This window comes from Mustela putorius, unplaced genomic scaffold, assembly GCF_011764305.1.
Source record: "Mustela putorius furo isolate JIRA1106 unplaced genomic scaffold, ASM1176430v1.1 tig00004007_pilon_pilon_pilon, whole genome shotgun sequence".
Lineage (NCBI taxonomy): Eukaryota > Metazoa > Chordata > Mammalia > Carnivora > Mustelidae > Mustela > Mustela putorius.
In genome coordinates this window covers 12590406-12617676 of record NW_025422145.1, presented here as the reverse complement: position 1 = coordinate 12617676, position 27271 = coordinate 12590406, and the positions used below count along the sequence as shown (strand labels likewise).

At 49.5% G+C, this 27271-nt stretch overlaps 1 protein-coding gene across 2 annotated transcripts in view; it reads right to left on the bottom strand.

Moving 5' to 3' along the window:
• Nucleotides 1–27271, bottom strand: part of LOC101681230 (CREB binding protein) — a 124966-nt gene that overhangs the window by 4508 nt on the left and 93187 nt on the right. For both annotated transcript variants that reach the window (XM_004750536.2, XM_004750537.2), the window contains 15 exons: nt 26295–26484; nt 22540–22658; nt 21482–21721; nt 20956–21044; nt 15645–15725; nt 14097–14153; nt 11203–11280; nt 10831–10898; nt 6329–6479; nt 5659–5805; nt 4900–5013; nt 3633–3798; nt 3255–3422; nt 668–829; nt 161–442 (listed from right to left, as the gene is read on the bottom strand). In XM_004750536.2, coding sequence (XP_004750593.1) covers nt 161–442; nt 668–829; nt 3255–3422; nt 3633–3798; nt 4900–5013; nt 5659–5805; nt 6329–6479; nt 10831–10898; nt 11203–11280; nt 14097–14153; nt 15645–15725; nt 20956–21044; nt 21482–21721; nt 22540–22658; nt 26295–26484 — 2112 coding nt within the window. The remainder of the gene's footprint in view (nt 1–160; nt 443–667; nt 830–3254; nt 3423–3632; nt 3799–4899; nt 5014–5658; nt 5806–6328; nt 6480–10830; nt 10899–11202; nt 11281–14096; nt 14154–15644; nt 15726–20955; nt 21045–21481; nt 21722–22539; nt 22659–26294; nt 26485–27271) is intronic.

Here is a 27271-nt window from a genome sequence, read left to right as displayed (position 1 = left end):
GACCAGGAGACAGATGCGCCTTTTCATCTGCTTATCTGGTCCCTGGGAAGATGCTGACCACTTCACGGTCCGAGCTGAAATGCTAATGTACCGATGGCGCAGAGAACTGAGGACCGACCGGGGGCCCAACTCGCGGTGCAGACATTGCCCGCCGGCCTACCTCGCAGACAGTGCAGTGCCAGCGCGTCTCCACGTGGTGCTTGCACTCGTTGCAGGTGTAGACGAAGCGGTCCTGGCCCTGGGTGTGCAGCTCCACCAGCATGCACAGTGTGGACCACTTGGACCGGCGCAAGGAGGAGAACTCCCAGTGCTTGTCTCGGGCGAGGGTGAGGAAGGCGTCACGCCCGTCCATGAGGTCACAGCTGAGCAGGGGGTCGGGGTCCACGATGGGGGGCAGTGTGTTGATGACGGGCCCAGCGTGCAGGTGGATCACAAAGAAGACCTGCAGGGAAGGACAGCGTTAGCTCACGGAGAGCCATGGCCACTGTGCCTCCCGGGGCCAGTTCTCTCCACAAGGCCCAGGATGGAGCGCCAGCAGCACTTTTCCCTTCTCTGGGTAGGGGCCGGCGTTGTGGATTCTCAGCAACCCCTTCTCCCTTATCCCACAGACCAGGAGGGGGCCAGCCTCTGGCCCGAGAGCCCCCCGCTCCCCCCAGAGCATCTCTACCTCTTTGTGCTTCTCCATCGTGGCGTAGAGCTTCTGGGACAAGTCGTTGGACACGTTGGGCACGCTGGGCTTCTTCTTGTTGGCGCGACTGATGCTGCTTTTATTCTTGTTGGTTTTCTTATTGTTCTTCTTCTTGGCGTTCTTGCTGTCGCCCTGGCTGCCCTGAAAAGATACAAGGAGCTGTCGCAGGAGCCCAGCCTCCCCTCCCGAGGGCGCTCCAGGCCGCTGCGCCTGCAAACACACAGTTGCCTGCAGAGGGTGTCATGGAGGCAGGGGAAGGAGGACGGGAGCCTGGCCAGGGGTGTGGTGGGGACACCGAGGCCATGGAGGCCACAAAGCAGGTCATCTCTTGGGACGATACGCCCAGGAGGGACTCCAACAACGGAGGGAGGCCACGTTGCCCTGGAGCCCGACCGCTGCATGCCACGTGGCATGTGCTCAGTCCCACATGGTTCCCAAAGTCCACAGCGTATGAGGCAGGGAAAGGAGCCATGGGAAGCTGCCACGTGGGCGGAGCGGGGGCTCCAGCACGGCCCATCCACATCCCAGGCAAGGCTGCCTGAAGGGGGGACGTCCCCATGACCCTGCTCCCAGCCCCAGGCTCGCATGGGCCTGAAACCCCCCATCATGAGCGCTCCAGGGGCTGAGGTGTGAGGGGTTCTGCCCTGCAGTTAAGGCGCTTCTGCTCCAGAAAGCACCCCCTTCATCATTCAGGCCCCAAGGTCAGGTCCAAAGAACATTCTTCCCAACAAGAGCAGAGAGAGGGCGAGACAGACGCTCTCAGTGCCAAGGGGCGCTAGTAGTACCCGCCTGGGGCCTAGAGCAGTAGAAGGCTATGACGGAGGGCGGGACGGCAGCGGGCAGCCTGCACAGCCGCTCCAGTTCTCAGGGAGCCCTGAAACCATTCTAAAGACGAAGCTTTTAGAAAATTATAAAAGAAATAGATACACTGCACAAAGTTCAGAAAATATAGCCAAGTAACAGTAACAAAAAAATGCTTTTTTGGCCACCCAGAGCAACGGCATTCTGGTTTTTCCTCCTGGAGCTGCACGTACAGGTGGCTCCCGCAGGTGGTTTTCCTTAGAGCTGGGGTTGCACACATGACGCTGCAGCCTCTCCCCTCCCCACGTCCCCCAGGAAGGAAAGTGCCAACGGCAAAGCAGCAGCCCGCCCAAGTGCCATCCACAACGGAAGGCACTGCCTGCCACGTGGTCCTGGGGTGTCTGTGGGGTGGGACCTGCCTACTGCCTCTGTGGACTGGGCACAGAAGACCACCGTCTCTCTCCACCATGGGCAATTCCCCCATACCGCAAAGGCTGGCAGGGTGCGGGTGCTCCACCATCTGGGTCCAGACCCTCTTCTCCCGGCCCCGGAGCCCAGATGCATGTTCTGACTCAAGCCACCACCCATCTGAGGTGCAGGCAGTGGCCAACATGGAGAGAAGGGACCCGGGCTCACAGTTCAGCTCTGCGCACCCCCCTGCCGGAACTCCCTGGTTTCTACCCAAAAAGGATTTCCGGCTGCCTCCCAAAGACCCTGGTGGAGCAGTTTCTCAAGCCCCATTCTGGATATTCAGAAATATGGTTACCGGCGGTCAGATGACAGATCCTGCCTCCAGGGAGGCCCTGGCGGAAGGACTCCTGCGGCAGACCCCAGTTCAGAGGGCCCATCCTGCACAGCCCCTCTTGGGTGTCACCAGGCGTCTCTGCGTGGGTTCCTGAGGGGCCTCTTTCCCCAACATGCTTCCCCAGCCTCTGGGTGGAGGTGGCAACACGGACTCAGTCGCTGAGGGCCCAGACCCAGCGGGCAGCCCCGATCCAACATCTCCCTCACACACCACAATGATCCGCCTCAAGTTCTAGGGCTGCTACTCTCAAAACACCTCATACCCCCTCCACATTGCCTCTATAGCTAAGGACTGAATGGAAACCCCCATCCTCTCTTCCGCAGACATCCCGAACACACGCACACTTGCTCCCGGCGCGAGCCGTCACACATCTCCCCCACCCCAGGCAGCGTTGGTCCATTCTCAGGTCAGCCTTTGCCGCCTCCCCAGACAGGCCCCGCCGGCAGCCCCCGCGCCTGACCGATCTGGGTGCGCTGTTTCCATAAGCTCCTACTGCTGCCTCAGGACGCGCTGTTTTCCCTACTAGAACCCTCGCCCTGGGAGGGAGGGACGGAGCCTCCCCCAGCTCGCCACCGCACGGCGGAGCACGGCACCTGGTGAGCGGGCCCGAGAGCGACAGCAGACGGAGGGCCGTCTGGTGCGGTGGGCTGGCTTGTGACAAAGTGGGAGAAAGAGGCCCGTCCCCTTCTCAGGGAAGGTCTGAGCACAGGGCGAGCAAAGGACTGTGCGCGCGCTCGGCTGCCCGGCAGGATGTCCTCCTCTCCTGTCCTGCTGCGCCTCCAGCCTGCCCGCTCCCGCGTGACGCGTCTCCCGCACCCCCATCTCTGCTCGTCCCGCAAGCTCTGGCCCTGACCGGCGGTGGTTGGTGACAAGGGGAGGGCACGTGCAGAAACGGCAGCACCGAGAAAGGCGGCGGCGTCTGTGCCCCTGGACGCAGCCAGGCCCGCCGCGGTGCCTCACCTCCGTGGTCTCGCTGGCCGCGGTGCTCTCCTCCTTCTTCCTCTCCTCTTCCTCCTGCTCCAGCTCCTTGATGCTCTCCTCTAGCACGTTGGGCCAGAAGTCCCCCTCAAAGTAGGGCAGCTCCTTGGCACTGGTGAGCCTGTCTTCAGTTGCTTGTTTGAAGATATCCTGGAGAGCAAAGGAAGCACAGCAGAGAAGAGGGACGTGAGTGGCGCTCCGGTGGGGGGCCCAGGGGCCGAGACCATGCTACGGACACCTGCTATGAATCTCTGCCGGCTACACGGTAGGTGCTTCTCCAGCTTTTCCCCCGCGCTCGTCTTCCCGCGTTCTACTCCTCAGAGGGGACTAGAGCCCGCACTCGCATGAGCCGCCAGGTACCTTGTAGTCGTGAATGATCCGCTCTGCGAATGCCTTGTCCAGCATCTTCTTGTACCACTCCTGGAGGCGCTTTGGTTTGGGGATTTTCTGGTCAGGGGGGTGGCAATGGAAGATATAGTCGTCTCCTTCACTTGGAGGGCAGGCCCAGATGTGTCCTGTGACATACCTGCAGGACACATAGCACAATTCAGACCACAGAGCTGAGTGAAAGCCTCCCTGCCCCCAAGGAGACTAACAGCCGAGGAAGAGGGACCACAGCAAGTACAGAAATAACTAGAAGAAAACAAAGAAACTACCACGATGCTTGCAACGAAATAGAACAGGGTCAAGGAAGTTCCAAACCAGCGTGTGGGGGAGGGGCGTGTGGGCGGGGGAGGCTGCATCTCATGAGCAAGAGCACCCCTGGAAACTGGCCTCAGATGCTCCCTCTCACCGGGTGCGTGGTGGGCAGGGGTCAAGACTCCAAGGACTTCTGTCAGCATAGGACACAGCCTGGGAGATGTGGCTCTCATGCACATGGAATGGCTTATGTCCAAGGATGTGCCGCAATTCCTACTAATACTTCCTGTGCAATGAAGGGGCAGCTGGACACTTCTAAGCGGTCAAAGTCAAAATAAATCTGTTACTCTGTGAAACATGTCAGTCAAATAACTCTAACTTTTTCAAATTTGGGAAGGGATATGACAGATCTAGAATGCTGAAACAGAGAAAAAAAAATCAGATGCAAAAGACCAGTATCCTGTAGGATCCCATTCATGTGAAATGTCCAGAAAAGGCAAATTTGTATAAAAAGAAAGTAGACCGAGGTCACTGGGGTAGGGGTAGAACAGGGATTAACAAAGGGGTTTGGGGGCCCCACTACTAAGGGGAGGACAATGCTTGGAAAAGGACTGATAGCCACGGCCACACTGCTCATTGAAGTTATTAAAAATTAATGAAATGTACACTTGACACAGGCAGGTTTTATGATATGTAAAATATTTCTCAATAAAGTTAAAAAAGAAAAAAAAAAGAGACTAAAATAGGGAAAAGAGTGAGAAGAGCAATAGAGGGCAGGGCAAGCATGTGTGCTGAGCTGGGAAGTCCAGATCTGCGGGGCCCAGGGGAGTGTCTGGGAGGGGGGCTCGGGAGAACTCATAATCGATCCAAGGACGTTAAAATAAAAACACATATGACTTTAAAAAATACTCTGGTTCTTTCACAAAACACACAGTGAAAATTAAAAATAGCATTTTTATTAGTTCTAAATAATCTGAATTAAACTCACCCCAGTTTCTTCACATATTCTAAATATCCAATAAGGATCTCATGGTAAACAGCTGTCCGGAGGCATCGGGGCCGGAAGAAATGAATACTGTCCAGATAAGATATGTACACACGCCTAGGGGAGCAGGGGGGAAGAAAGTAATTGGTATCCTCCAAACTTCAAACCAAACACCAACATCTAAAAAAAGCTCCAGAAATAAATTCTGTTTTCGTTGCATTTATACTGGCCACACAGACAAGACATAAGAAAACTCCCATCACCAACTGCCACTGCCTGTGAGTCAACGATCCCATCACTGGACCAAAAGCAGGGGATCACCCACCACAGAGAGGCATGGAAAGGCCAGGGCAAACTAACAAAAACCTCTTCCAATTCCCTCTCCCCTGGATTCTTGACTGAACATGAAATAATTCTCGGCAGAGGTCCTTTGCTCTTACAAGTCATGGGACCCTGGAGTGATCCCCACCCCCTCTCTATAGGTTTACCTGGCCCAGGTAAGACAGGGACAATAAATAGCAAAACCAGGACTAGAACCCACGAGCACTCACTATACGAAACATGGTTTAAATAATCATCAAAACCCTTCATTTCTCACTGGCTCAGTGGAAAACTCAACTAACAAGTTTGGTTTGTTAGGCATGGCTTATTTGATTTAAACCCATGTCTGAAGCACACAGGTTCGCCAAGACACTTAGGGTCTCGGTCTGCTGTGACACCGTGGGCCCACTGATCTGCACCCGAGAAAAGGAGGAAGACTACCTTGTGTTTGGCGGGGGGCAATCAGAGCCATACTCTTGCACGTGCATCCCAAAGAAGCACACGTCCACTCCGTCAATTTCCTCAAAAGCAAAGAGTGCTTTGGTTCGATAGGGGAAAGATTCAGACATTTCCCCAGAATCCACAAACCTGAAATAAAAGTCAGAGCCTGAGGTCTGCACACGTCATTATACGTCTGCACATGTCATTATTTTACCAGGTGCTTTTTAAATGAGACTTACTGATCTAAACCCACGCAGTGCAGAGGAGCTGAAGGCCTGCTCACCTCTGCTGACTGCTGCCCAGAGCTCTGCCCGCCAGCCTGGCCTTGAGCAGCTCGGGGCTGTGACCCTATTCTTTGTGACATGATCTCGCTCAGCCAGGAGTTTTACCTCCCCTTATGAATGTGGAATACTGAGAGAAGGGCTGAGTAGACCATACCCGCTGAAAAACCTTTAAATTATACAAACTCTTAAGCTTATTTTTTTAGTACTCCCTACGCCCAATGAAGGGCTCCAACTCACAATCCCAAGATCAAGAGTCACATGTGCTACTTTTCAGGTACCCTGAATTATACAAACTCTAAAGCCTTGCCAGAATGTGGGGCTTTGGCTAATCAGGGACAGGACCCCTCAAACTGTGTTACAAAACAGCACAACATGTGCACACAAACCGTGACTTCATTCCGGGCTTGACTTCCACAGTCTTGTCTGAGCTGGCCACCACACGGACAAAGACCTCCCCAGCTTCAGGATGATTCTGTCGCCGCAAAAACTTGTTGACTCGGTCTTCCAGGTGGTTGCCCAATCGTGTGGTCTGTAGTCCTGGAAAGTCCAGAACAAGCAGGTGAGGGGGCTTTGGATGGGCTATAAAAAAGGTGGCTAAGGTCACAGGACCTACCCTTCCTATACAGCAGTTTTATTTCCTTTTCTCTTTAAAGATTTTATTTTTTTTGAAACAGGGAGGGACGGAGAGCGAGCGAGCGAGAGCGCAAGCACACACAGGGGGAAAAGAGGGAGAAGACGACTTTCTCCACCGAGCAGGGAGCCCGATGTGGGGCTCGATCCTAGAATCCTGGGATCATGACCTGAGCTGAAGGCAGCCGCTTAACTGAGCCACCCAGGCGCCCCTAGTGCAGTCTGATGTTCTAAGGATTAGCGTTTTCGAACTCCAGAAGGGACCTAGCTTGTCCTACAAGGTAAGCATGTAAGGGAAAGGTGAACTCTGCAATCTCTAGGTGCTCCACACAGTGATGACTGCGGTCATTTAAATGCCTACATATTTCCACCTTTTTTTTTAGCTTCAAGGGCAGAAAAGCCATGAAGGCAGACAAAAGGCTATGGGGTAAAGTGGAAGGAGCAGACACAGGGGCCTCACTGTGACCACCTCCTGCCTCCCAAGCCTTGGCCCTGAAGAGGCCTTGATCTAGCCTGGGCGCCCCCACGTGGCTGCTCGGTGTCACAGCTATGCCCGCAGCCAGAATCCACCCTAGAGAAACTCTGCTTTCCTTGGAGGGCAGGGCTGCTCTAGCCCTCCCATCCAGCTCACAGGATCCCCCCCAACCCCACCCGCCCCCACCCCTAGTGTGCGAGCCCCTCCCAGGCAGCAGCTCACACCTTATCAGAACCCAGTTCAGCCCTGAACCCCCTCCACCCTCTCCCTCTTCTGGGGATGCGCCAGGTGTGGCCACCATGACAGGACTTTTCCAGCAAGCCATCCCCAGACAAAACACTGGTCACAGCAAAAAACTCTTTGCACAAAGGGAAAGAGGCTAGAAGGAAAAGCCACAGAAGGTTAACAGTGATTATTTACAGATATGGATTTCAAAGATATTTTCTTCTTTATATTTATTAACTTTTAAATATTTACTATATGGATAAGAAATATTTTTAAAAAGCTATTTGGGATTTCCTAAGATTCCTTAATGAGGCCAGGAACTACCTGGAGAATTTAGACTTTCTAAATTCTACTTTTCTGTAATTAACCTATCAACAGTGGAGTTTTTTTAGGAATTAAGTTATACCTGCACACAAGTGATTTTAAAAAGAAAATACACAGGGGCGCCTGGGTGGCTCAGTGGGTTAAAGCCTCTGCCTTTGGCTCAGGTCATGATCCCAGGGTCCAGGGATCGAGCCCCGCATCGGGCTCTCTGCTCCGCAGGGAGCCTGCTTCCTCCCCTCTCTCTCTGCCTGCCTCTCTGCCTGCTTGTGATCTCTGTCTGTCAAATAAATAAATAAAATCTTTAAAAAAAAAAAAAAAAAAAAAAAAAAAAAAAAGAAAATACACAGGGCACCTGGGTGGCTCAGTTGGTTGAGCGACTGCCTTCGGCTCAGGTCATGATCCCAGAGTCCTGGGATCGAGTCCCACATCAGGCTCCCAGCTCCATGGGGAGTCTGCTTCTCCCTCTGACCTCTCCTCTCATGCTCTCTCACTCTGTCTCTCTCTCAAATAAATTAGAAAAAAAAATTTTTTAAATAAAAATAAATAAATAAATAAATAAAAAATAAATAAAAAGAAAATACACAAAGATAAAATAAAACCCCCACAGGAAAATAAAAACTTGAAAAGCTGTAAAACGGAGGAGAAAGTAGATGTGGTACAGATTTCACACGTGGATGAAGGCATGCCCTCCACACAGCCGTGTAAGCTACGCTGAGCGCTGTGGCTATGATGGCCGCCCCAAGAAACAGTCAGGTGCAGAAGGGGCCCATGGACCGTCCCATCTACCCAAGCAGCAACCCATGGAGGAGACCCTCACGTTCTGACCCCCAGGGTCCCCCTCATGCCACGGCTGAGCGAGTCTGGCTCCCCTCATGACGTGGTTTCTGACCCAGAAAGGCTGGACCCAGCTAAGAAGGGCCACCCTGCCATGGTCCAGAACTCTCCTTCCCATGTCAACACAGAACCCTATACACAGTGATTTCCAAGTAACAAATGGAAAAATAAACCTTTAAAATTAGGTCTTTACTTTTTTCTTCAAATAACTTGAATTACCTGCACTTAAAAAAAAAAAAAAAAGGGCAGCTGTACACGAGACCATGTATGACAATCTTATAGGCACCAAACTGAGTGCTGTGATGGCGCTGAGGGCTGGAGAGGTGCCCTCTGGGGCCCCGAGAAGTGCAGCTGCTCAGAGGTGTGAGCAGAAGGGCTGCGGTGGCTCCTGTGGCAGAGGAGATGCCCGTGCAGAGGCGTCCTCACACAACGATTTCGGGGGCATCGCGCCCCTGGTGTGTGACACACACAGCTCTGCCTCGTTCTGCCACGCTTTCCAGTTTCCCCGAGGGCCAGCCGCTTGCTCTCCCGTCCGTGGCTGCTCCTCACACTGTGAGGGCTGTCCTCGCACACGCCTCATGCACACAAACAGCTCTGTGGGACACGCGCGTGCAAGCGCAATCACGGAGTCGGGACAGTGGATCACGGAGTCGAACACTGGATCACAGTCCTCCTTCCTCCCCAGGCTTTCCTCGTGCGCTTTCACCCACAGCATGTGACAGGGCCTTTTCTGTTCCTTTACGTAATCACATCCTTCGGCCTTCTGCTTGCCAACACCGGGGGTGCCCCGTCTCCAGAAGCATCACTAGTGGTTCCCCTTCTCCCTCTACCCGGCTGGGCTGCACAGGGCGCAGGGTGTCAGGCAGAGAGGGGTGGAAGCTGGGAGGGGAGATGGTCAGTTGTGGACTGTCCTTCACCCACTGGTCAGCAGCACAGTGCCGGTGCAGATGCGAACAAGGCAGCCCGTCCTTTGTGGCCTACAGACTCTCGCAAAGGCTGTGCCCACACATCCACAATGAACGATGCCAGTTCTTCTGTCCGTGAGTGCCGTCCATCTTCAACCCCAGGGCTCACGTCGCAGACCTGCTCTTGGGTTCTTCTGCCCCCATCTGCTACCAGCTGCAACTGCTGTCCGACCCAGGACTGGCTCTCCTGGCTATTGTGTTCTAGGCACAAGGCTCTGGCCTAGAAAAGTGTTTCTAGCGTGCGGACTGCTTTAGTAATCTCACTCAGAATGGACTCTCTAAAGCAGGGGCTCTTAGTGGGAGCAACTCCGCAACCCAGGGGACATCTGGCAATGTCTGGAGACATCGTGTGACATTCTGAAGGTCACCGCTCATGGGAGTAGGGGTCATGTCACTGGCATTTAGTGGGTAGCAACAAAGATGCTCTTAATATCCTACAAAGTGTAGGACAGACCCCAAACAAATTATCTGCCCCTGAATGTCAGTAGTGGCTCAGCTGAGAAACCCTGATCTGAAGAGAAATACTTTAACGGTCTGTGAGTTCATCGGTATGTCAAAAGATTTTATAAGAGTGAGATTAGGTTATAGGGTAACTGTGGATTTGGGTAACAACAGTCTGTCCCTAAGTTAGCAACTACCTGGAAGCCCACAGAGTGGCTTCCTCCTTGCATGCTCCCTCTCTTCTCCTCCCCCTGGTGTGGGATCTCTCTCCAGCCCATCTCGCCCCACTCCCTGCTGGGGAGGGCGACAGCTGCAGTGAGTGCCGGACAAGCGAGCTGTAAAGGCTCCACCGAAGGCAGCGATCTTACTCAGGGTCACTGCGAGCTTAGCAGAGGACAGCTCAGGGATGTCACACAGTGGAAGGTGGCCCCTAGCCCTCGAGAACCAGTCGACGACGATCTCATATTGTACACTTCTGAAAAGAATGCTATCTCTGAAAGCATCAAGACTACCCTGGAAGAGTTACCCGGAGTAGCGCACGAGGCTGCTCTCTGCTGTGCGGCGACACCGGCAGCCATGCACGCAAGTCTTCATGCACACCGGGCTGAGTGTCCTGGTCACGACAGGACGTGTGTGCGTGTGTGCGTGTGTGTGCGTGTGTGTTGTGGGGAGGGGTTTTTTTTCTGAGCTACTTGGAAAGGACCTGCTGACAAATTTTCTCTCTCTGCATTTAAAGTTTAACGTTTTATCTGAGCTTTCTGAACTTTCATTTAAAACATGAAGTGACCATAAAGCTAGTTTTCATGTAAAGATCACGCCAGGGACTCCATGGAGGGTAAGAGCAGACAAGTACGAAGTGTGGAAAACGAACTCCAGTATAGAGCCTCGGACAAGAGAGCCCAAGAGCCGCCCACAGAGCGGAGCCGCAGAACGACGGAGAAGGGGAACAAGCCCCTCACAGGCAGACACAGAGACAGAAGCCCTCCTGACTTACTCTTAGCACTAAACTTGTTTTCTTTCCGAGTTCTGCCAGTTTTCTTCAAACAGTTGTCACACACAAAGCTGCAAAAAAAGAAAGGGTGTGATCAGAGTGTAAAACAGTCTACACTTCTGAACCAGCGTCAGGCAGCTTGAAGTGCTTTGCTGGCGTCATTATTTACAAGTGAAGAGGCAGCCTGTTTTGAGCCTAAAGTCCCCAAAGTGGGCAGATACTTGCGATGTAAATAAACTGAGAATCGGCTGCCACCCGGCTTCTGGCTTCTGCCTGGAGCCCTTGCTGGTCCCGGCAGGACCCCTCGGTCCCCAGGCTGGGCAGGGAGGCTTTCCCTTCCCGAGGATCACAGGAAATCACTAGGGAATGACTCACCCTGAAGGCCAAATGATGTCATAGTGCAGAACACAAATCTGGTGCATCTTGCGGCCACACTCCTTGCAATCGACAAAGCTGGAAGGCAAAGAGAGCACGCTCCAGCACACAGCGGAGCACGCGAGGGGGGCGTCCGCACATCACCCTCCGGACCACTCTCTGTCATCTGTGGCTTTAATGCTGCTGCAGCCTGATTCAGCCACATTTTACTTTATTTTTTCTTCTAGAGTTAGCTATACACCCAATGTGGGGCTCGAACTCGCAAAACCAAGAGCAAGTGGCACCGGTACGATACTTTCTATGATAAAGTGGACTTGCTCCTTTTCTCTGCACAAACGCCCGTCCCTCATCTCCCTGCAGCCAGAAATGAAACTTTACTTTCAAAAACTAGTGTAACAGAGGCATATTTCACAGGCCAGTATTTCTGACGTGAGACACCTTTTCAAGACCAATGCTTGCTCTGGGTGATCACGTATGCCCAAAGTGCCTCAAGAAACAGAACAATGCTCTGGTGTCACAAACACCTGCTCTTAGGCGAGGCGCAGGACGCATCTGCTCGGAGTCAGCTATGAAGGTGGGAAGCGCCAACCTGACTGGTCGATGCTGACCTTTACTCACTTAAGCCCAGGAGAGCAGGGCCCCCCATGCTGCTCACGCTGTCACAGCTCCCACCCCGCCTCACCTGCCCTTGTCACCTCATTTGAGAATCTTAGTTGCCAACATGTGTGGATGTCAAAACCTATTTTTTCTGCCACTCTCTTCACCACCACCACAACTTATGCCTCGAGCAAGGCTTCAGGGACCAGAAAGTACCCTACTTCCCACAACTTTGCTGGGTTCTGGCTCCTATCAGACTCTCAGCACTGCCCTGAGTTCTGGGCCCCTACCAGCACTGTCGCTGCTGAGCAAGCCTTCAACCACAGATCCAACCTAACCACAGTACCCCAACCCCCCGACCCCCCAGTGGCTTCTGTTCCTGTTTGGTCTAGAGAGAGAAAGGACACGTATGTGCAAACAACGCACCCCAGCAGCACCACTGCCAAATTCACTGTCCGGCGAGCTCTGTCTGGCAATCCTGTGTTGTCGCCACCTTCCCATCCCCGCCCCACACCATGCTGCTCCCTCTGCTGCTGCCTCACCCCTAACCGGCCACTTCTCAGGAAGCCCAGCAATGGGGATCATGCTCCATGCCAAGAACTCAAAGGGTCAGCAGGCAATACTTCTGCTTCTGTGCCCCCTCCCCTTCCGAGAACACGTGACCCTCAACTCTTTCCTCCTATGCCCAGGGAAAAGAACTATCAAAAAAAAAAAGTTCTAGACCTAACACTATCAATTTTGAATTTCAACGTCCCCGACTAATACTAACCAAGTGGGGGGCTGCCACAACTGTGTGTCCTGTCCCAGGAGCAGCATCTCAGCAGGCCACTTAGACTGGCCCTTTCCTCATCCCATGGTGCAGCTTCTTGTACAGGAGGCCCTTCTCTATTTAGGTCAAGCTTCCAATTCCTACTTCCTGTCCGAGTTGTTGCTGAGTCTCCTAACTACTTTCCCAACTAGAAATCAAAGTCATTTCCTCGCCTGGTAAATCCACCTCATAGATCCAGGATGATCTTTACCTAAGGGAAACCAACAAAGTCCCTCAAAGCCTCCCCAGCACATTCAGGAAGAAATGTACAGGTCGACAAACGAACACTGTACGTGGCCCTTCACCCAGGGCCCCTGCTTGCTCGCCCCTTGGGGCACCACCCCTGCTCCCGACCCACCAAGCCCTCGAGCTGACCTGCAGTGTCACTGAACATCCTGCGTTCATTCGCTTTTTTGTGCTGAGAATGCTCTGCCCTCCCCTCCCCAACCTGCTGTCAGACGAGTGTCCCCTTCCACAGGATGCCACTCAGCACAGGCCAGGGCCCTCCATCTCTGGAGCACCTGTGTGTGCTGTGATCCCATCTGTGTACTTCCTACCGTCGACACCTAGTATTACAAGGTACTGATTCTGAAACTGAAATCAAACTGCAAAGCCACGCAGGGGGACATTGCGTGAAATGGGACACGGGACAACGAGGAGAGACCATCCACTGGTCATGAACGATCTGGGTGGAGCCTGGAGCCCCCGCAGGGAGTGTGCCCTCCCTACCACGGGGCACTGCTGCTGGGAAACCCTAAGTGAGCTCCCAGGAGGAAAGTTCAGTTTCAAAATGAGGCCCTGGTCCTCCACTCCTGCTGCCTGTCTTCCCAGAGCTGGGTGTCGGGGACAGAGGGAAGGATGACCTGTTTCTCGGCACTCACACTTCCAGTGGCGCTGGAGCCCGTGCTCACCCCCCAGAACACAGATGGGCATGGATGCACACTGGGTGCTCTCAGGGTTTGGCTTCGGGGGCCTGGAGGGACCGCCGTATGGAGACAGCTCTGCGGCCTCGGCTACGGACGATCGCAAAGTAAACCTGGCAAATGAGGTGCCCTCACTGATGCCCGTTCCTGATCTTTCGAGAGTCGCTCCTACAAGGTTTTCTTTCTGAATTTTCCCTTTAAGTGAGATGAGCTACTCCGCCTAATCTTCCTACTTTTAGTCTCTGAAAAGTCACACTGAACACTAAGCGGCTTCAGTAACAATGGCGACCAGCTTTCCAGAGAGGTTCTGACACAACCAGAACCTCCACCTCGTCTTACCAAGGTTAAAATTCAGTAACTGGAGAACACGCTACAGGGACATATGTGTTTGGTTTGAGTCAAAAAAGAATCCGTATCGGAAATAAAGTCATAAAAAAAATCCCACCCAGGGCAACATTATTTCCAGGGTCCCAACAGCGCCTTCTCCTGCAGCCCAGTCACAAGGAGGGAGTTTCCTGACCAGAAATTAAAATCCTAAAGTCAGAAAGAAATCACGGTCTACTCACGGTTCAGGATCTAAGGTATCATTTTTCTTCTTTTCAAACTGATCCTTTGAAATTGTCCTTGTTTAAAAGAAAAGAAAAAAGAGAAACGTGAATTAACTAAAATTATCTGCTGAGTCTAAAATACATGGTCTGTGGGGTATTATTTTGTAACTAGTTTTTCAAATAAAAAGTAAATAATGGTCAGCTGAAATCTCAAGTAGAATAATGACAGCATGAACGCACACAGTCTCTCTCCGCAGAAAGTGCCACCCTCTGTTTTTCTCTATCTGCCGTGGGATATTTCCTTCCAACTACCACCAGCATGTATTCTGAGATCCAAACCAATACATTTTCAATCAAATCTGTATGGTGAATGGTTCCTGTATCTGATGGACAATTGGTGTAATCAATTCTTCTAATTGCAACGAATCAGATGACACAAAATCAGCATCTACTAGGGAGTATTTTATTTATTCTTAGAGGACCGAGGACCTGGTTTCTAAACTGTCCTCTTGTTATGATCAGTGTATACAGAAATTACTTCTGATTCGCAGAACTGTACAATCCAATTATCAATCACATAATTGGACCAAATAACTAAGATTACAAGGGATATAAAAATAAATTAAGTACGTAGAATTTCAGGCATTTCAGTTTATGTGCCTCCTAAGTGGCTACGGTTCGTTCTGCTTTTGGGGGAAGTAAACGTGAAGGCCAGAGACCACGTCCGAGACTGCTGGAAGCTTCTCCGGTGGGAGAACCCTCCTGCCTGTGGGGACAGTCCCACCAGCAGACTTCCCAGCAGGCCAGGGAACACGGCAGAGCCAGGAGAAAAGAGACAACCACAAAATGCTGGTAGTCCTAGGCAGACATGGTGGCTGGCAGGTCTTTGGTGTCTCAAGCAAATAAAGGACTTGACCATTCAACCGATGGACGTGCTCTTTCTGGCCACAGTCTGACCATGTGCCCACTCAAAGGTGAACTCAGTGAAGGAATCAATGAACCAACTCAAGCCTGGGCAGGCCATAGCCAGTGAGTAAGAGCCACCACTCCAGCAAGGGAGGGGCCATGTTTCCACTCCAGGGTCTCGCTGTCTGTGTTCTAGGGCAGGCTCTGCAGCGGACGGGACAAAGGCTTCAGTGGAAGACGGAATGAAGGCTGAAGATGGGGTATGCACACAAGATTCATTTCTCGCTCTTGCCAGTTCTGTCAAAAGGGAGATCTGCTTTCTGAGGTGTAACTGAAAATCTGTAACTTCCCCCAATGGAGGAGGACCACTGCTAGGAAAAGGCAAGTGTTTCATAGGCAGATATGGAGCAAGGTCGAGAGAGACCAGAGAACCGTGGTGGGGGCTCCAGCATCATGGTCTCAGAAGGAGGGAGAATGTGGAAATGGCCCTGGTGTTGAGCTAAACAGCTACCTTCCAATGTGTGCATGTGGGCGTAGCGAGTTTGAGAAAATGCACCACGTACAAGTCAGAACAGCGGAGGTGCTTCCCTTTTAATCATGGGCAGGAGGGAAAAAACAATTACGAGTCAACCCCGAGAAAAATGACAGGATGGTACTTACGTTTGAGGCTGTGAAGGGTCGTCACCCAGGGTAACATTCTCCCCCTGGATCTCTGTGAAACACTTCTCACAGAAATGATACCTGTCAGCAAGAAGGCCATACTTGGGTGAACTGGTCCATCATAACACACAGCCACCCAAGCAACGAAGCCACCAATCAGAGCAGGGCAGATCACCACGACGAAGGGGGGGCGTTGTTGGTTGATTGATGGGTCAGTGAGGACAATGGAAGGAACAGGGGCAGGTGGGGAAGGGCAGGATTAGAGAACAGGGAAGGGAACAGATAGCACAGACAGAGAGGTAAGACGCAAACACCGAGACAACACAGAGCAGAAAGCCAAGGCAAAGCTTGATTAGCATTCGGTCTCACTGCACACATCACAGGCCATCATCGCTAACAACGGCTGGGCTCGGGCCAGCTCCGAGATGCAAACGTTTTCAAGGAGTTGTTAATACTAGAATTGCAAGGAGCCTCAATTTAGGAGTTTGACTTTTGTTATTACTTAGAGAAAATCAAATATAACTCCAGGGTTTGCGATGGAAAAAAATTCACTTTTGAACAAAATAGTCTGACAAAGGCCTTAAAAAAGCAATTATTTTTCAAAACAGCAAATTTATGCTTGACAGCAATTCACAGATTTTATTTGTGGTAGTAAGCCAGATCTTTAAGGTACTAAAAATGTTGAGCACACAGAATGGGTTTTAATTTTTTCTTGTTATTTTTTCATGTTAATCACTTAGTTAATTGGGTTATAATACAAATGAAACCAAATCCATATTCTAGACAAACATTTAACAGAAATGCAGTCGGGGTCAAAGACTTTCCAGCCATTTATCAGTACGAATGTACAGGAAAAAAAGCTGAGATATATTGTATGAATAATACAATATATGCAAATCCACGAACAATCTTAAAAGACTTTTAAAATTCAATTCTAAGCTTTGGTTTAAACTTTTTGGTAATGGGACCAATCGTTCACCAATCTGAGATCCTTAGTGATTAACTGCTCTGACTTGGTGACAATCCAAGTTAAGCAAATTTAGAGAGTTGATCTTTAAAGCACAATCTGCATTTGAGAAATTATCCATCACCCCAATTTCTGGAAAGATAACATGGAGCCTGGGCTCAAAGTATCAAATATGAACAATTAAAAACTATTAAATGTTTGGAAAGGACACGCATGAGGAATCAACAAAAACGCAGGCTGATGCCGCATAAAACAAGACGGGCACACAGGAATGCTGCAAAAACAAGCCGAATGGAGGTGAATTATACGAGCGGAGAGGAGTGTAAGGTAGTGGCAGCAGCACAATCAAATGCAGTTTTAGTGCTCAAAACTAAGTCTACAAGATGCCACGAGGATTAGTGTTAGACACTGGGACGAGACTCGGAGCGCCACGCCGCACGGACACCCGCAGGGCACGCGGCAGCTCACAGGCTCACTCACGCACGCGCACACACGGCTGCAAAGGACGGAGGCTCAGGCCTGCCCGGCCGTCTGTCTCCGTTACTGCTCGGGTCAGTCCCCCTCAAGGTCTAATTCTAGTCTGAGTTAAACACACTGAGCATTTGTCTGCTGTACTTCTCTGACTAAACACACAGAGTCTGTTAAAAGCACGAAAGTTTAGAGCATGCATCCATCTCAAAATGATCTGATCTTTTAGCCCGTGGAGGAGGAACACAACAGATTCACTGTGGGTAGCAACTGGGTTAATGAAAGTTTCTTCTGGGACCAGGTTATTGGGGATGATTCAATCAATGAATTCTGCCAAGATTAAAAACTCTGACCAGGAACAGATAAATCCTGCTGTTTAAAAATATCTGTATCTAGACGTTCTTCTCCTGAATCAACGGGCTATTTGCTATTTTGTAAATATTCATGTGTAGCCTTGAAATTATGTAGTAAAAAGAATTTCCAGGTGCAGGAGGGCATGACCATCACTTGCACGAAAGAATTAAAAATACAGAAATCATAAACCAAATCAGGGGTGACCACGGCAATATGCACAAGAGACATCCCCCTCAACACCGAGTGTCTCCCTTTTGAAAATAAAACTTGGACTTAAATGTTCCAATTCATTTTATGACCAAACGTATAGCCATTGCAGGTAAGCCAAAAGCTGAACTCCCCTGGAAACAAAATCACTATGGTAATTACACGGGAGGCCAAAAGGCTTTAAAATCCTGGACAAACTCAGCTTTTATTTGAGTAGAATATCAAGGCCAGAAACATCCAGGAAACAAGAATCATAAGCCCACCATTTTCTAGTGGTGGAAACCGACCCAGAACGGAACACTGATGGCTCAAGGGCAGGCCCTGCAGCGGTGGAAGCCCATGTTCTCCGGGTGTAACTAGCTCTCTTCTGTGAAGAACCTCAGGGTCAGAAAGTGGGAGGCAAGGAGAGAACTAAGCCGCTCTAGTGCTTGTCCCACATCAAGCAGAGACATGGGAGAATCCAAACTGCTGGGGTCTGAGAGGCAGTGGGAAAGTGCCAGGCCTCCCTGCAGCGCCCTCCTGAGAGGTGGCGGCAGTCTGGAGAAGGGGCACAGCGACCCACTGGTCAAGTCTGCTGACACTGCCTTGGTAATCAGTGGGGGGACAGACAGGAATGCTAGACTGCTCCCACATGATTACCTAGTCCAAACTTTATTCACCATAAAGATACAGAACAGTTCAGAAAGTCACTTTCCAATCTTAAGAGCCTTGCTAACATCAGCCTTGTGTGGAGGAAGCGACCGGATGAATACGGACTTGCAAAGGAGAAACACTTCACATAATCTGATGGTGATGACGTGCGCCTGGTGCCTGAAGTTAATACAGTGTGACTGCACAGCTCGTCTCTAAGGGTAACTTCATGTATGGAGTAAATTTTCAAATGCAGATTGTTTTAAGTACCATGTCACTATATACAAATAACTGGGATAGCTGAAGATAGCATCTGGAAAATCTATAAAGCAGTTTTCCCAACGTGAGCTACTTTCAAATTTTCAAAGCATGTAAACAAGTGAAAATGTACTCATATGCTAGTATTAAGTTTCACTTGTTCAAATGGTCTGTAGGACTTTCTCCTGTTTGAAATGCCCAAACAGTTTAGGACTGTAAGTGCCAAAACAGGTACTCCTGAGAACACCGGTGTTCCCAAGCAGTCATAGATGCGAACAGAAGTGTAGCCATTAGGATGATCCTCATAGTGAGGCCACTGCTTTCTTAGCACCACGACCTGTTCATCTCGCCAAGTACAGTGTTCTGGGAAGCACGCCTTATAAGATTCAGCTAGGGAGCAGTATCCCTCCACTTTAAAAACGTATCGTTAATAGAAAAAAACTCCTTTGTTTATGTCTCTACTTGTAAGGAAAATATATTACTTTTGTTGAATAAAGATAAAATTCTACAAAACTAAAACTGGACATTTCAGAGCTTTCAAAACAACCCTGTGTTTGTACTCCACGCATAACCTTCTGTCAGAGAGTAGCCGTGTGGCCTGATCCTATCAGCTCTATTTAAATTAACTGCTCTCCACTTAAAAAATGACCAAAATCTGTGTTAATCAGCAAAGGCAGGGTCTCAACAGACCTGGGGACAGTGAAAAGGCCCCAAAACGTAAGAAATGGCAGCAAACAACCTGCTGTCTGTTCTTCCCTCTAGACCCAAACCACGCTGGGCGTCCAGTAGCATTCCTGAAAAACAGGAATTAAAATCTGTTCTCTTGAAGTTTCTGAACTTTATTTTACTTGGCCCATAAAAGTTCCCAAAGTGAATTCCTGTTTGTTATTTCATGGAAACTGACAACTAAGGTTGTCAGGGAAGGTGTCACACTTGATACGTTATGGGATGTGCTGGACAACACGGGGCTAAAACTCACTGGTGGGACCAGAACCCCCAGAACAGCACATGTCACTACAAGAGCAACTCGATCATGAAGGACTGTGGTATTATTTTAAACGCTCCCATCGACAGAAGGGACACTATGATAGGAACTAAGTTTCAGGCACAGGGGCACAGACGACATTCCTGTACCCCCAGAACTAGCACCGGCATCTCACGCTGCCACGGGGCCAGGACGAGTGGGCTGGGCAGGGTTTGGAAATCTTTCCTTGAGACACTTTTAAGTCAATGGTTCTTTCCCTCTCTCTGGTTTTTTAAGTAGGATTTTGATGGGAGTTACTAACTGTCATAAATATGATATTTTTTTAAAAAAATGCAAGTACTTTAAAAGTGTAATCAGAAGACAAATATTTCAAAACTCCAAATTATTTAGGCCTGTGAACATACCTCTGCACAAAAAAAAGGCCCTTTACTTAACTTCCTCAAAATGAGGACATGTGCATATAGTCACTATAAGCACACAAGATCAAGTTATAAAAACATCAAACCCTAATGCTGACATCTAATAATTGAACCTAAAGAGGAAGTAGAGGCACAAAGCGGCACCTTGGTCACATACATTTCACTGCCTGTTCCTAACATGGAGGCAAAGTGACTGAATGTGCTCAGACTGACCACCTGTGCCTCCAGGCACAACACCCTCATGCTCTGGCAACATGGAGCCACTTGGAGCAACAGATACAACTAAACTTGATTTTCACCCCTATCCCACCCCACCCCGCCACCAAACTGTGGGGGTCGTTTCTGTATGGCAAATGAGCAACAGAAAATATTACTTTCATGCTATTCTGCTTAAGACAGGAGATTCAGCCATCTCTACATTTCAAGAAATGGCAAAGATTTCTCGAGGACACCTCCCACTCATAAAACCCTGAGACGGCCATCCTGTGACAGGGGAGTTCATGTGGAACTCAACAAGAACACTCATTCTGTGTTGTGCTATTAATTAAAAAAAAATTCTCTAAGTCTAAAGCTTTAAGTACTTTTTTAGATAAATTACCACTAATTCAAGCCTTCCATCAGACCGTCCAGGCCAAGTTATCTGGGCAAATACTTATATAAAAGTAGTAAATACAATGTATCCACTTTACTAAGATCTTCAAAAAGGTAAGTCAACCTTGACTAGACTCATCTCCAGACTCTTATGTGGTTACGTTTTTGGAAGGACCACAGCTGAAGAATGAATGCTCCTGATTCAAGTGGTACAGCGAGCAGTTTCGAGCTTAAATTTTTAAACTGTAAAAGCGTGCTTTAAAGTTAAGAGGCAGTGGGCCTATCCGAGTGACTAAGCTGCCCTGAAACTGTGGCCCATTTCATTAGAACTTTAGAAAAGAAATAATGTACCCAGGCTACGATCAGATGAACACACCTTGCCCTAGGACGTTCCTTATGTCCTGTAACTCGGGACACTGGCTCGGTGCTTACCTATTCTGATAGCTGTAGTAGGCAGCGTCACGAGGAATTGTGCACAGCTGCTTCCCGTAGCAGCACAAAGTCTGTGGGGAAAACTCATACTGCAAAAACAAAGGAGAAAATACTAAAAATATATCCCAGTTACTGTCACATCATGTTCTAGTTCACTACAGAGAAGTCAGATTCAGATGGTAAAATATCTGTTAGTACACGGTATAGTTTTCTAACAATCTTCACAGCTATTCAGAGACATTTCTGGATTCGATGTGACAGAAATAGTTGCCAAGGAAGGTTGATAAACGGATGCAGGGGCAGCCAAAGGCATAACCCAAGGTCTCCCCCAGTAAGCACCTCTAGCTTTGATCGTCCGTTACACGGCCTCAGGCAATCAACTGTCTTTCCAAAAGCCTAGACCCCATCTGGGTCCTTCCCAGCACATAGATATGGCTAAAATGTTGAGTCTATCATGTCACCATAATACCCTCTCTGGCTGGATTAACCAGGGAAGTTCACTTTCCAGAAAAAGTTTAAACTGTACCTTGCGTCCACAGCAATATCCAAGGGACTGCATGACGGGGTCAATCTCTTGCTCGAAGACCTCTGCAAGTTTACTGCAGAACTTATAGACCCGGGACGTCTTACGATTATAGAGCCAGGCGTTGTTGAACATAAGCCAGACATCGTCCACGTACTGCCAGGGCTCTTGGTACTGCCCTGTATCCAGCTTCCTCTTGATGGTGGAAAGGTCCATGGGATTTTTCACAATGTCAAAATAATCCTTAAAGACAAAACAGTCTCAGTCTAGGGGATGCCCTAAACACCAAAGCCAGCCTTATGGAGCAGGTTTACCTTAAAAACAAAATAGAAATAATCATCCCCAGAACAACTTCCATTTTTAATAGTAATAAGTGGGAACTGAAGAGAAAACAGTCTCTGACCTTCCTCTGCTTTTATTATCTACTGTAATTAGTATTATCAAGTATGACCAAATGATTTCAAAGGCAAAAGTTAAGGCATCAATATATTATTTAATAAAAGAATGAGTTAAAAACACGTTTTTTAATATACAATTTTATGCATTTTAATCCACTGAATTAAAATGGTAAGCACATTTATCAGACACATTTTCTAGAGATTTACTCTTGGTCCTGGCAAACAAGAAGAAATTCCAAGACAAACACAAGAACAGAAACAAAAATAGTGACACTGCTCAACGGAAACCTGTGGGGTCGCCATGGCCCTTAACAGATGCCCCAGAGATCCCAGAACGAGACGCACGTGCTTTCTAACTGGTGTCTGCTGGTTCTTCAAACCTCCCTTTCAGACAAAGGCTCACATGAAGCCTCAGATAGATGGCAGGGCTTTGGAGGCCAAGTGCTAAGGCAAGCGGGCAGCCACCCCAGCCACGGACCCCCAGGGCTGACAAAAAGGTGGGGAAACACACGTTCCAACCAATGAGCCAAAGGTGTATTACTGCTTTGACAGAGAAGTTTTTTTTTCTAGGAGAAAAAAATCTTCAAAACCCAATTTTCAGAGATAAAACATGGATATTCTCAGGATCGCTGGTAAGGCTTTCTTTTCACTGCATTAACTTACCGGAATTCCTAGGAGCTGGGGGTCTACAGGCTGCCGGAAAGGTAGGGACTCCGGGTCCTGTCGATACAGCGCTTCGAGCGTTGGCATAAGAGCCTGGCGTAATTCCTCCGGCTTGAAGACTATGGTCAGAAAACATCGGGAAGTGACGCTGCTTACGAGGCACTCAGACCCCTTGACCACCACATTTCAGATGGAAGCCTGGGCAGCTTCCAGAAGGCCCTGATCACCTCCATTCCACAGCCCCCCCCCCCCACCCCGGCCGTGCAGCTCCCAAGGGTCCTCATTTACCGCAGAGGCTTTGGGCATTCTTAAGCTGCGACCCAGCGCCTCTGACAGCACCAGAACAGTAGAGCTGGGAAACTGCTTCTACGTCAGCAGGCTACATGCCGCATGGACAGGTCTGCTTCTCCAGTAACGGGTTTCTGACATTACAACCGCATTGGAACAGAAAATGAAGCTAATTCCCAAATCTGCTTCCTTGATCCAATGAGTGGTAACAAAGCCATTTCACTGGAAGGGGGCCTTTCTCCCTCTGGTGAAATTTGTCTATCCCTGGACAAAGTAAACTCAGACACCTGGGACAAAGAGTTTTGTATTATAACCTCACAAATGGACATAGTAACAGAGAAACAAAACCAAGTATTTCCCCCAAAACTTGTGAATCGTTCCCTCCACCCCGCAGCCACTCCATTTCCCACTAAACTTTTTTCCCCCAGTACAAGGATAAACACAGGCTGCCAGCCAAATACATTCGAGACGACACATTCATATAAAACCCAAGCAGCTTTACTGGCCGGGGGAAACGTGCAGAACCTATGAAGGAGAGAGGCAGGTCAGCGTGTGGCCCTTGTGTTCCCTGCATCCCACTTTGGAGCTGGGACCACTGGGGGCCGGTGAGCAGATGGGCCCCGCGGGAGCCTCACAAAACACATACACATCCTGCCTTCAGCAAGCACCTTTTCTTCTATTCTGTTTCTACACTAATGGAATAGCATTTTCTTTGAATAACTCTTTCTGAGAAAATAACTCTTTAATCAATAGCTTTTTCTTTTTTCTTAGATCAGGGTCAGCAAACTTGGACCCACTGGCCCAAGCTGGCCAGCCACCTGCCTCTGCATAGCTTGTGAGCTAAGATTGGTTTCTGTGGTGCTTCATGGTTGGGAAAAAAAGAATATTTCATGATACATGAAATGACATGTTAGTCTCCAAAAATCAAGGTTTGTCAGGAGGCAGTTATGCACCTTTGCTCACATACTGTCTGCCTTCACACCACCGAACAGAGGAGCTGCCCTAGAGGCCTCCTGGAGCACGGAGCCCGAGGGGAGCGAGCCGGCTCCTCCCGGAGCGCGAGCCAAGCCTGCTGCAGAGGCACACTTTCTCCCAGCGGCCATCTCCCATGCAGCTCACCGTGGTCAGTCGCTCGTTATGCACTACATGTTTGCTGAAAACCCCTATGGCTGAGGAAAAAGCAGCTCCTAACCCATCTTTAGGCAGCGGCCTGATGTAAAATCACATCCTCAGTCACACTCACCCTTACCCTATTTCAAGGGCTCAGGAGCTACACGCGGCTGGGGACAACCACAGAGAGCACAGACAGGTGACATTCCTGTCCTCACACCAAGTCCTAGCACTGCTCCAGGCTCTTTCTTGGGTCTGTGCCATCAATGAAGTTTACTTCCATAACATAAAACGACTTTCATGATAACACACGGCCATCATTCGCCTGGTGCACGGGGATGACGTTGGCACCAATGGCCAAAGGAACCACGAAGAAAGTCACTCGCGCCGCAGCACAACATGGGCAGCGGCACCAAGGCCACCTTAGCTGTCACCGTGCTCTCAAACCCTGGCTATGTGTCTGGATATTGCACGATCACATGGGAAGCTGGCACCGGGCAGCCCTGCTGCGTGCACTGGCGATCCTGCGAGGAAGAGCTCGAGCGTGCACAGTGAGCGGACATGGCTGCCTTCCTGCACAAGCACGCGAGACTGGGCAGGCTGGTCAGACCAGCTGCGGTTCTTCAGATCCGGACACACGGCAGACATTTCCCCAAGAAGCAACACAGTGGGCCAGTTACACCAAGGACAAGTGACAGTATTTGTTGCCAGTGATAAAGTTTGGACTTATAATAAAATTTGAATTTGGAGGGGCGCCTGGGTGGCTCAGGGGGTTGAAGCCTCTGCTTTCGGCTCAGGTCGTGATCTCAGGGTCCTGGGATTGAGCCCCGCATCAGGCTCTCTGCTCCTCAGGAGAGCCTGCTTCCTCCTTTCTCTCTGCCTGCCTCTCTGCCTACTTGTGGTCTCTGTCAAATAAATAAATAAAATCTTTAAAAAAAAAAATTATAAAAAATTGGAATTGGAGAACTTGAATCTGTTGCATGAGTTTGACCACTTCCCCAAATTTCCAAGACTTTCTTGAGGAGATTCACAGTGATATTAATCAGTGTGGTTTTTAAAAATATTGTACAGTGAAGTGTGGTGACATCTGGAAAATCTGTGTAGCTCATGAGTCAAACTCCAAGATGACCAAAGGATTATGTTATTTAAAAAAAAAAAAAAAAAAATCACCCAAGGGCAAAAGACTTATTCACAGCACAAAACAGACAAATGGGCTCTCATGTCACCGGGCACGAAAAGCTCAGAGCTATGCATCCAGACTTCACACAGAAACTAACCTTCAGGAAGCTTGTACTTATTGAGTTTTGGTGTAGTATTAAAAAAGAACACCTATAATTATCTGAAAAGGCTCTTACTCTTTCTTTTATCAGCCACCTATCCGCTGGGGCAGGGCTGTCTTCAGGGACATGAAGCAAACAACGGGCACCAGAGAGAAAGCAGGGGCAGCAGGAGAATTCAGCCACATTTGCCGTAATCTCCAAGATGTAAAATTGCAAAAACAAAAACAAAAACCCGTCACTACTCTAAATATGTTTGTTGTGCGGAACTTACTTTAGTATCATAAAAATGTGTGGTTCATGGATGCCATGTAACAGATTAAATGACTGTCCTAAAAATTTCTACTATAGTCAATACTGACAGATAATCCACACAAACAAAAACTCTGTGGTCCTTAATTTTTAGGAGCATAAACAGGTCTGAGACCAAAAACTTGAAAGCTTCTGTAGGTTTTCCCTCCCAGTGGCAAAACTATACAGTATCAGCCACTCACAGTTCTCTGCTGGCTTTCCCAAATGTGCCACAAGCAGCCCTTAACTTCCTGAGCCACATTCCCGATTTGCAAGGGTCACCTAACAATGTTCTGACACCTGGTCAACCTCCTTACGTTGGCCCTCTAATGGGTTCCCCTCCAACCCCCCCTGTAAGGGAGCCCCTTCACTTACCTGTGGCCCACCCCCCGCACGAGGCTGCTGGGGCCTACCGCCCAGCCACTCCCTGTGGGCACACAGGCTCCCATCTCTAACACCGCGCAGGCATGGCGAGTACAGAAAGCCCAAGCTCCTCGGCAGCACAAGGACTCAGATGCAACCTCTACGCTGGCCCCATAGCCAATGACAGCGCAGAGGAGAGACATGCTCCTGGGCTGCCCCTCAGAGCCGTGGCTCATTTCTCATTCCCGCCGTCAACCCTGCAAGCCCTTGGGCCGGAGTCTAGCTCACTGCCATCATTTCTCAAGAGGTAAAACTTGGGGAATGGCAGGCAGGAAAGATAAAAGCTTTAGCCTTTAGCGAGCAGTGTGCAATCACAACACGGTAGAAAAGCAGCACACCTGGAAAGTTTAAGGGAAGACGACCTACTTTTTTTGCGTGGCTGTGAAGGAGACGTTGACTGAGAGGCAGCCCCATTAGCGTTGTTCTCTTCTTCCTCTTTAGCTTCTACTTTGACTTCCGGTTTTTTCTCGTCCACTTCCATGGGTTCTGATTTCTGTTCTGTTGTGTCTGTTTCTTCTTTAACTTGAGAAGATCCTTGTAGATCCTCCTCCATCATCTTGAGAAAAACAGAATTACAGACATCGATGTATGACCATCAAAGATCTCTACTCTAACTCAGCCTCGCTGGAGGTCTCCCTACAACCTGCTGGGCTTATCACACCGTCCACCCCTTTCTCTCCCCGAGGGAGGAACGAGGCATCCGGGGCCGGCTGACTTGCCTGAACACAGTGCCACTGCAGTCAGAGTCCTGATCTACAGATCGCACCTGCTACGGTGCTTGAAGGCCCTGCATATGTACATCTCACCGCCTGCTCAGCAGTTTCGCGTATATGTATGCAAAGTTTCAAACAAGAACCTCCCTGAAAATTAGGGAAAAACCACATTGCTCAGAGGGACAGGCAGCTGAAGTAAACAAGGTAAAGGAGGTATGTGAAGCAGCAAGGAGGAGTGGGGACTCGGGCGAACTGGAGAGCCCCGGCCCCAGCCAAAGCTCCCACCCAGAATGCTGCCACAGGAATGCAATCAGAGTGCTTACAGAGCTTCTCATTTTCAAAGAAAAGCCAGAAATTCAGAGTTTCATTTGTAATTCCTCGTTTTTAAAAATATTGTGTGGGCCAAACATCACATGTCTGTGGAGCCGCATCCAGGTTTCAACTCTTGCCACAGGTTCATCAGTGAATGAGCACACCCTTGTGCGGTTGTGCGGTCTAACTGCACAATGACTTAGGAAGAACGGCAGTGAAAAGTTTCTGGATGATTCATTTAAAATATAAACAAGTACTCTTATTTCTGGCAAAATAAAGGAAAACCCATACCTAATACCTAAAAATAACCATCCTATT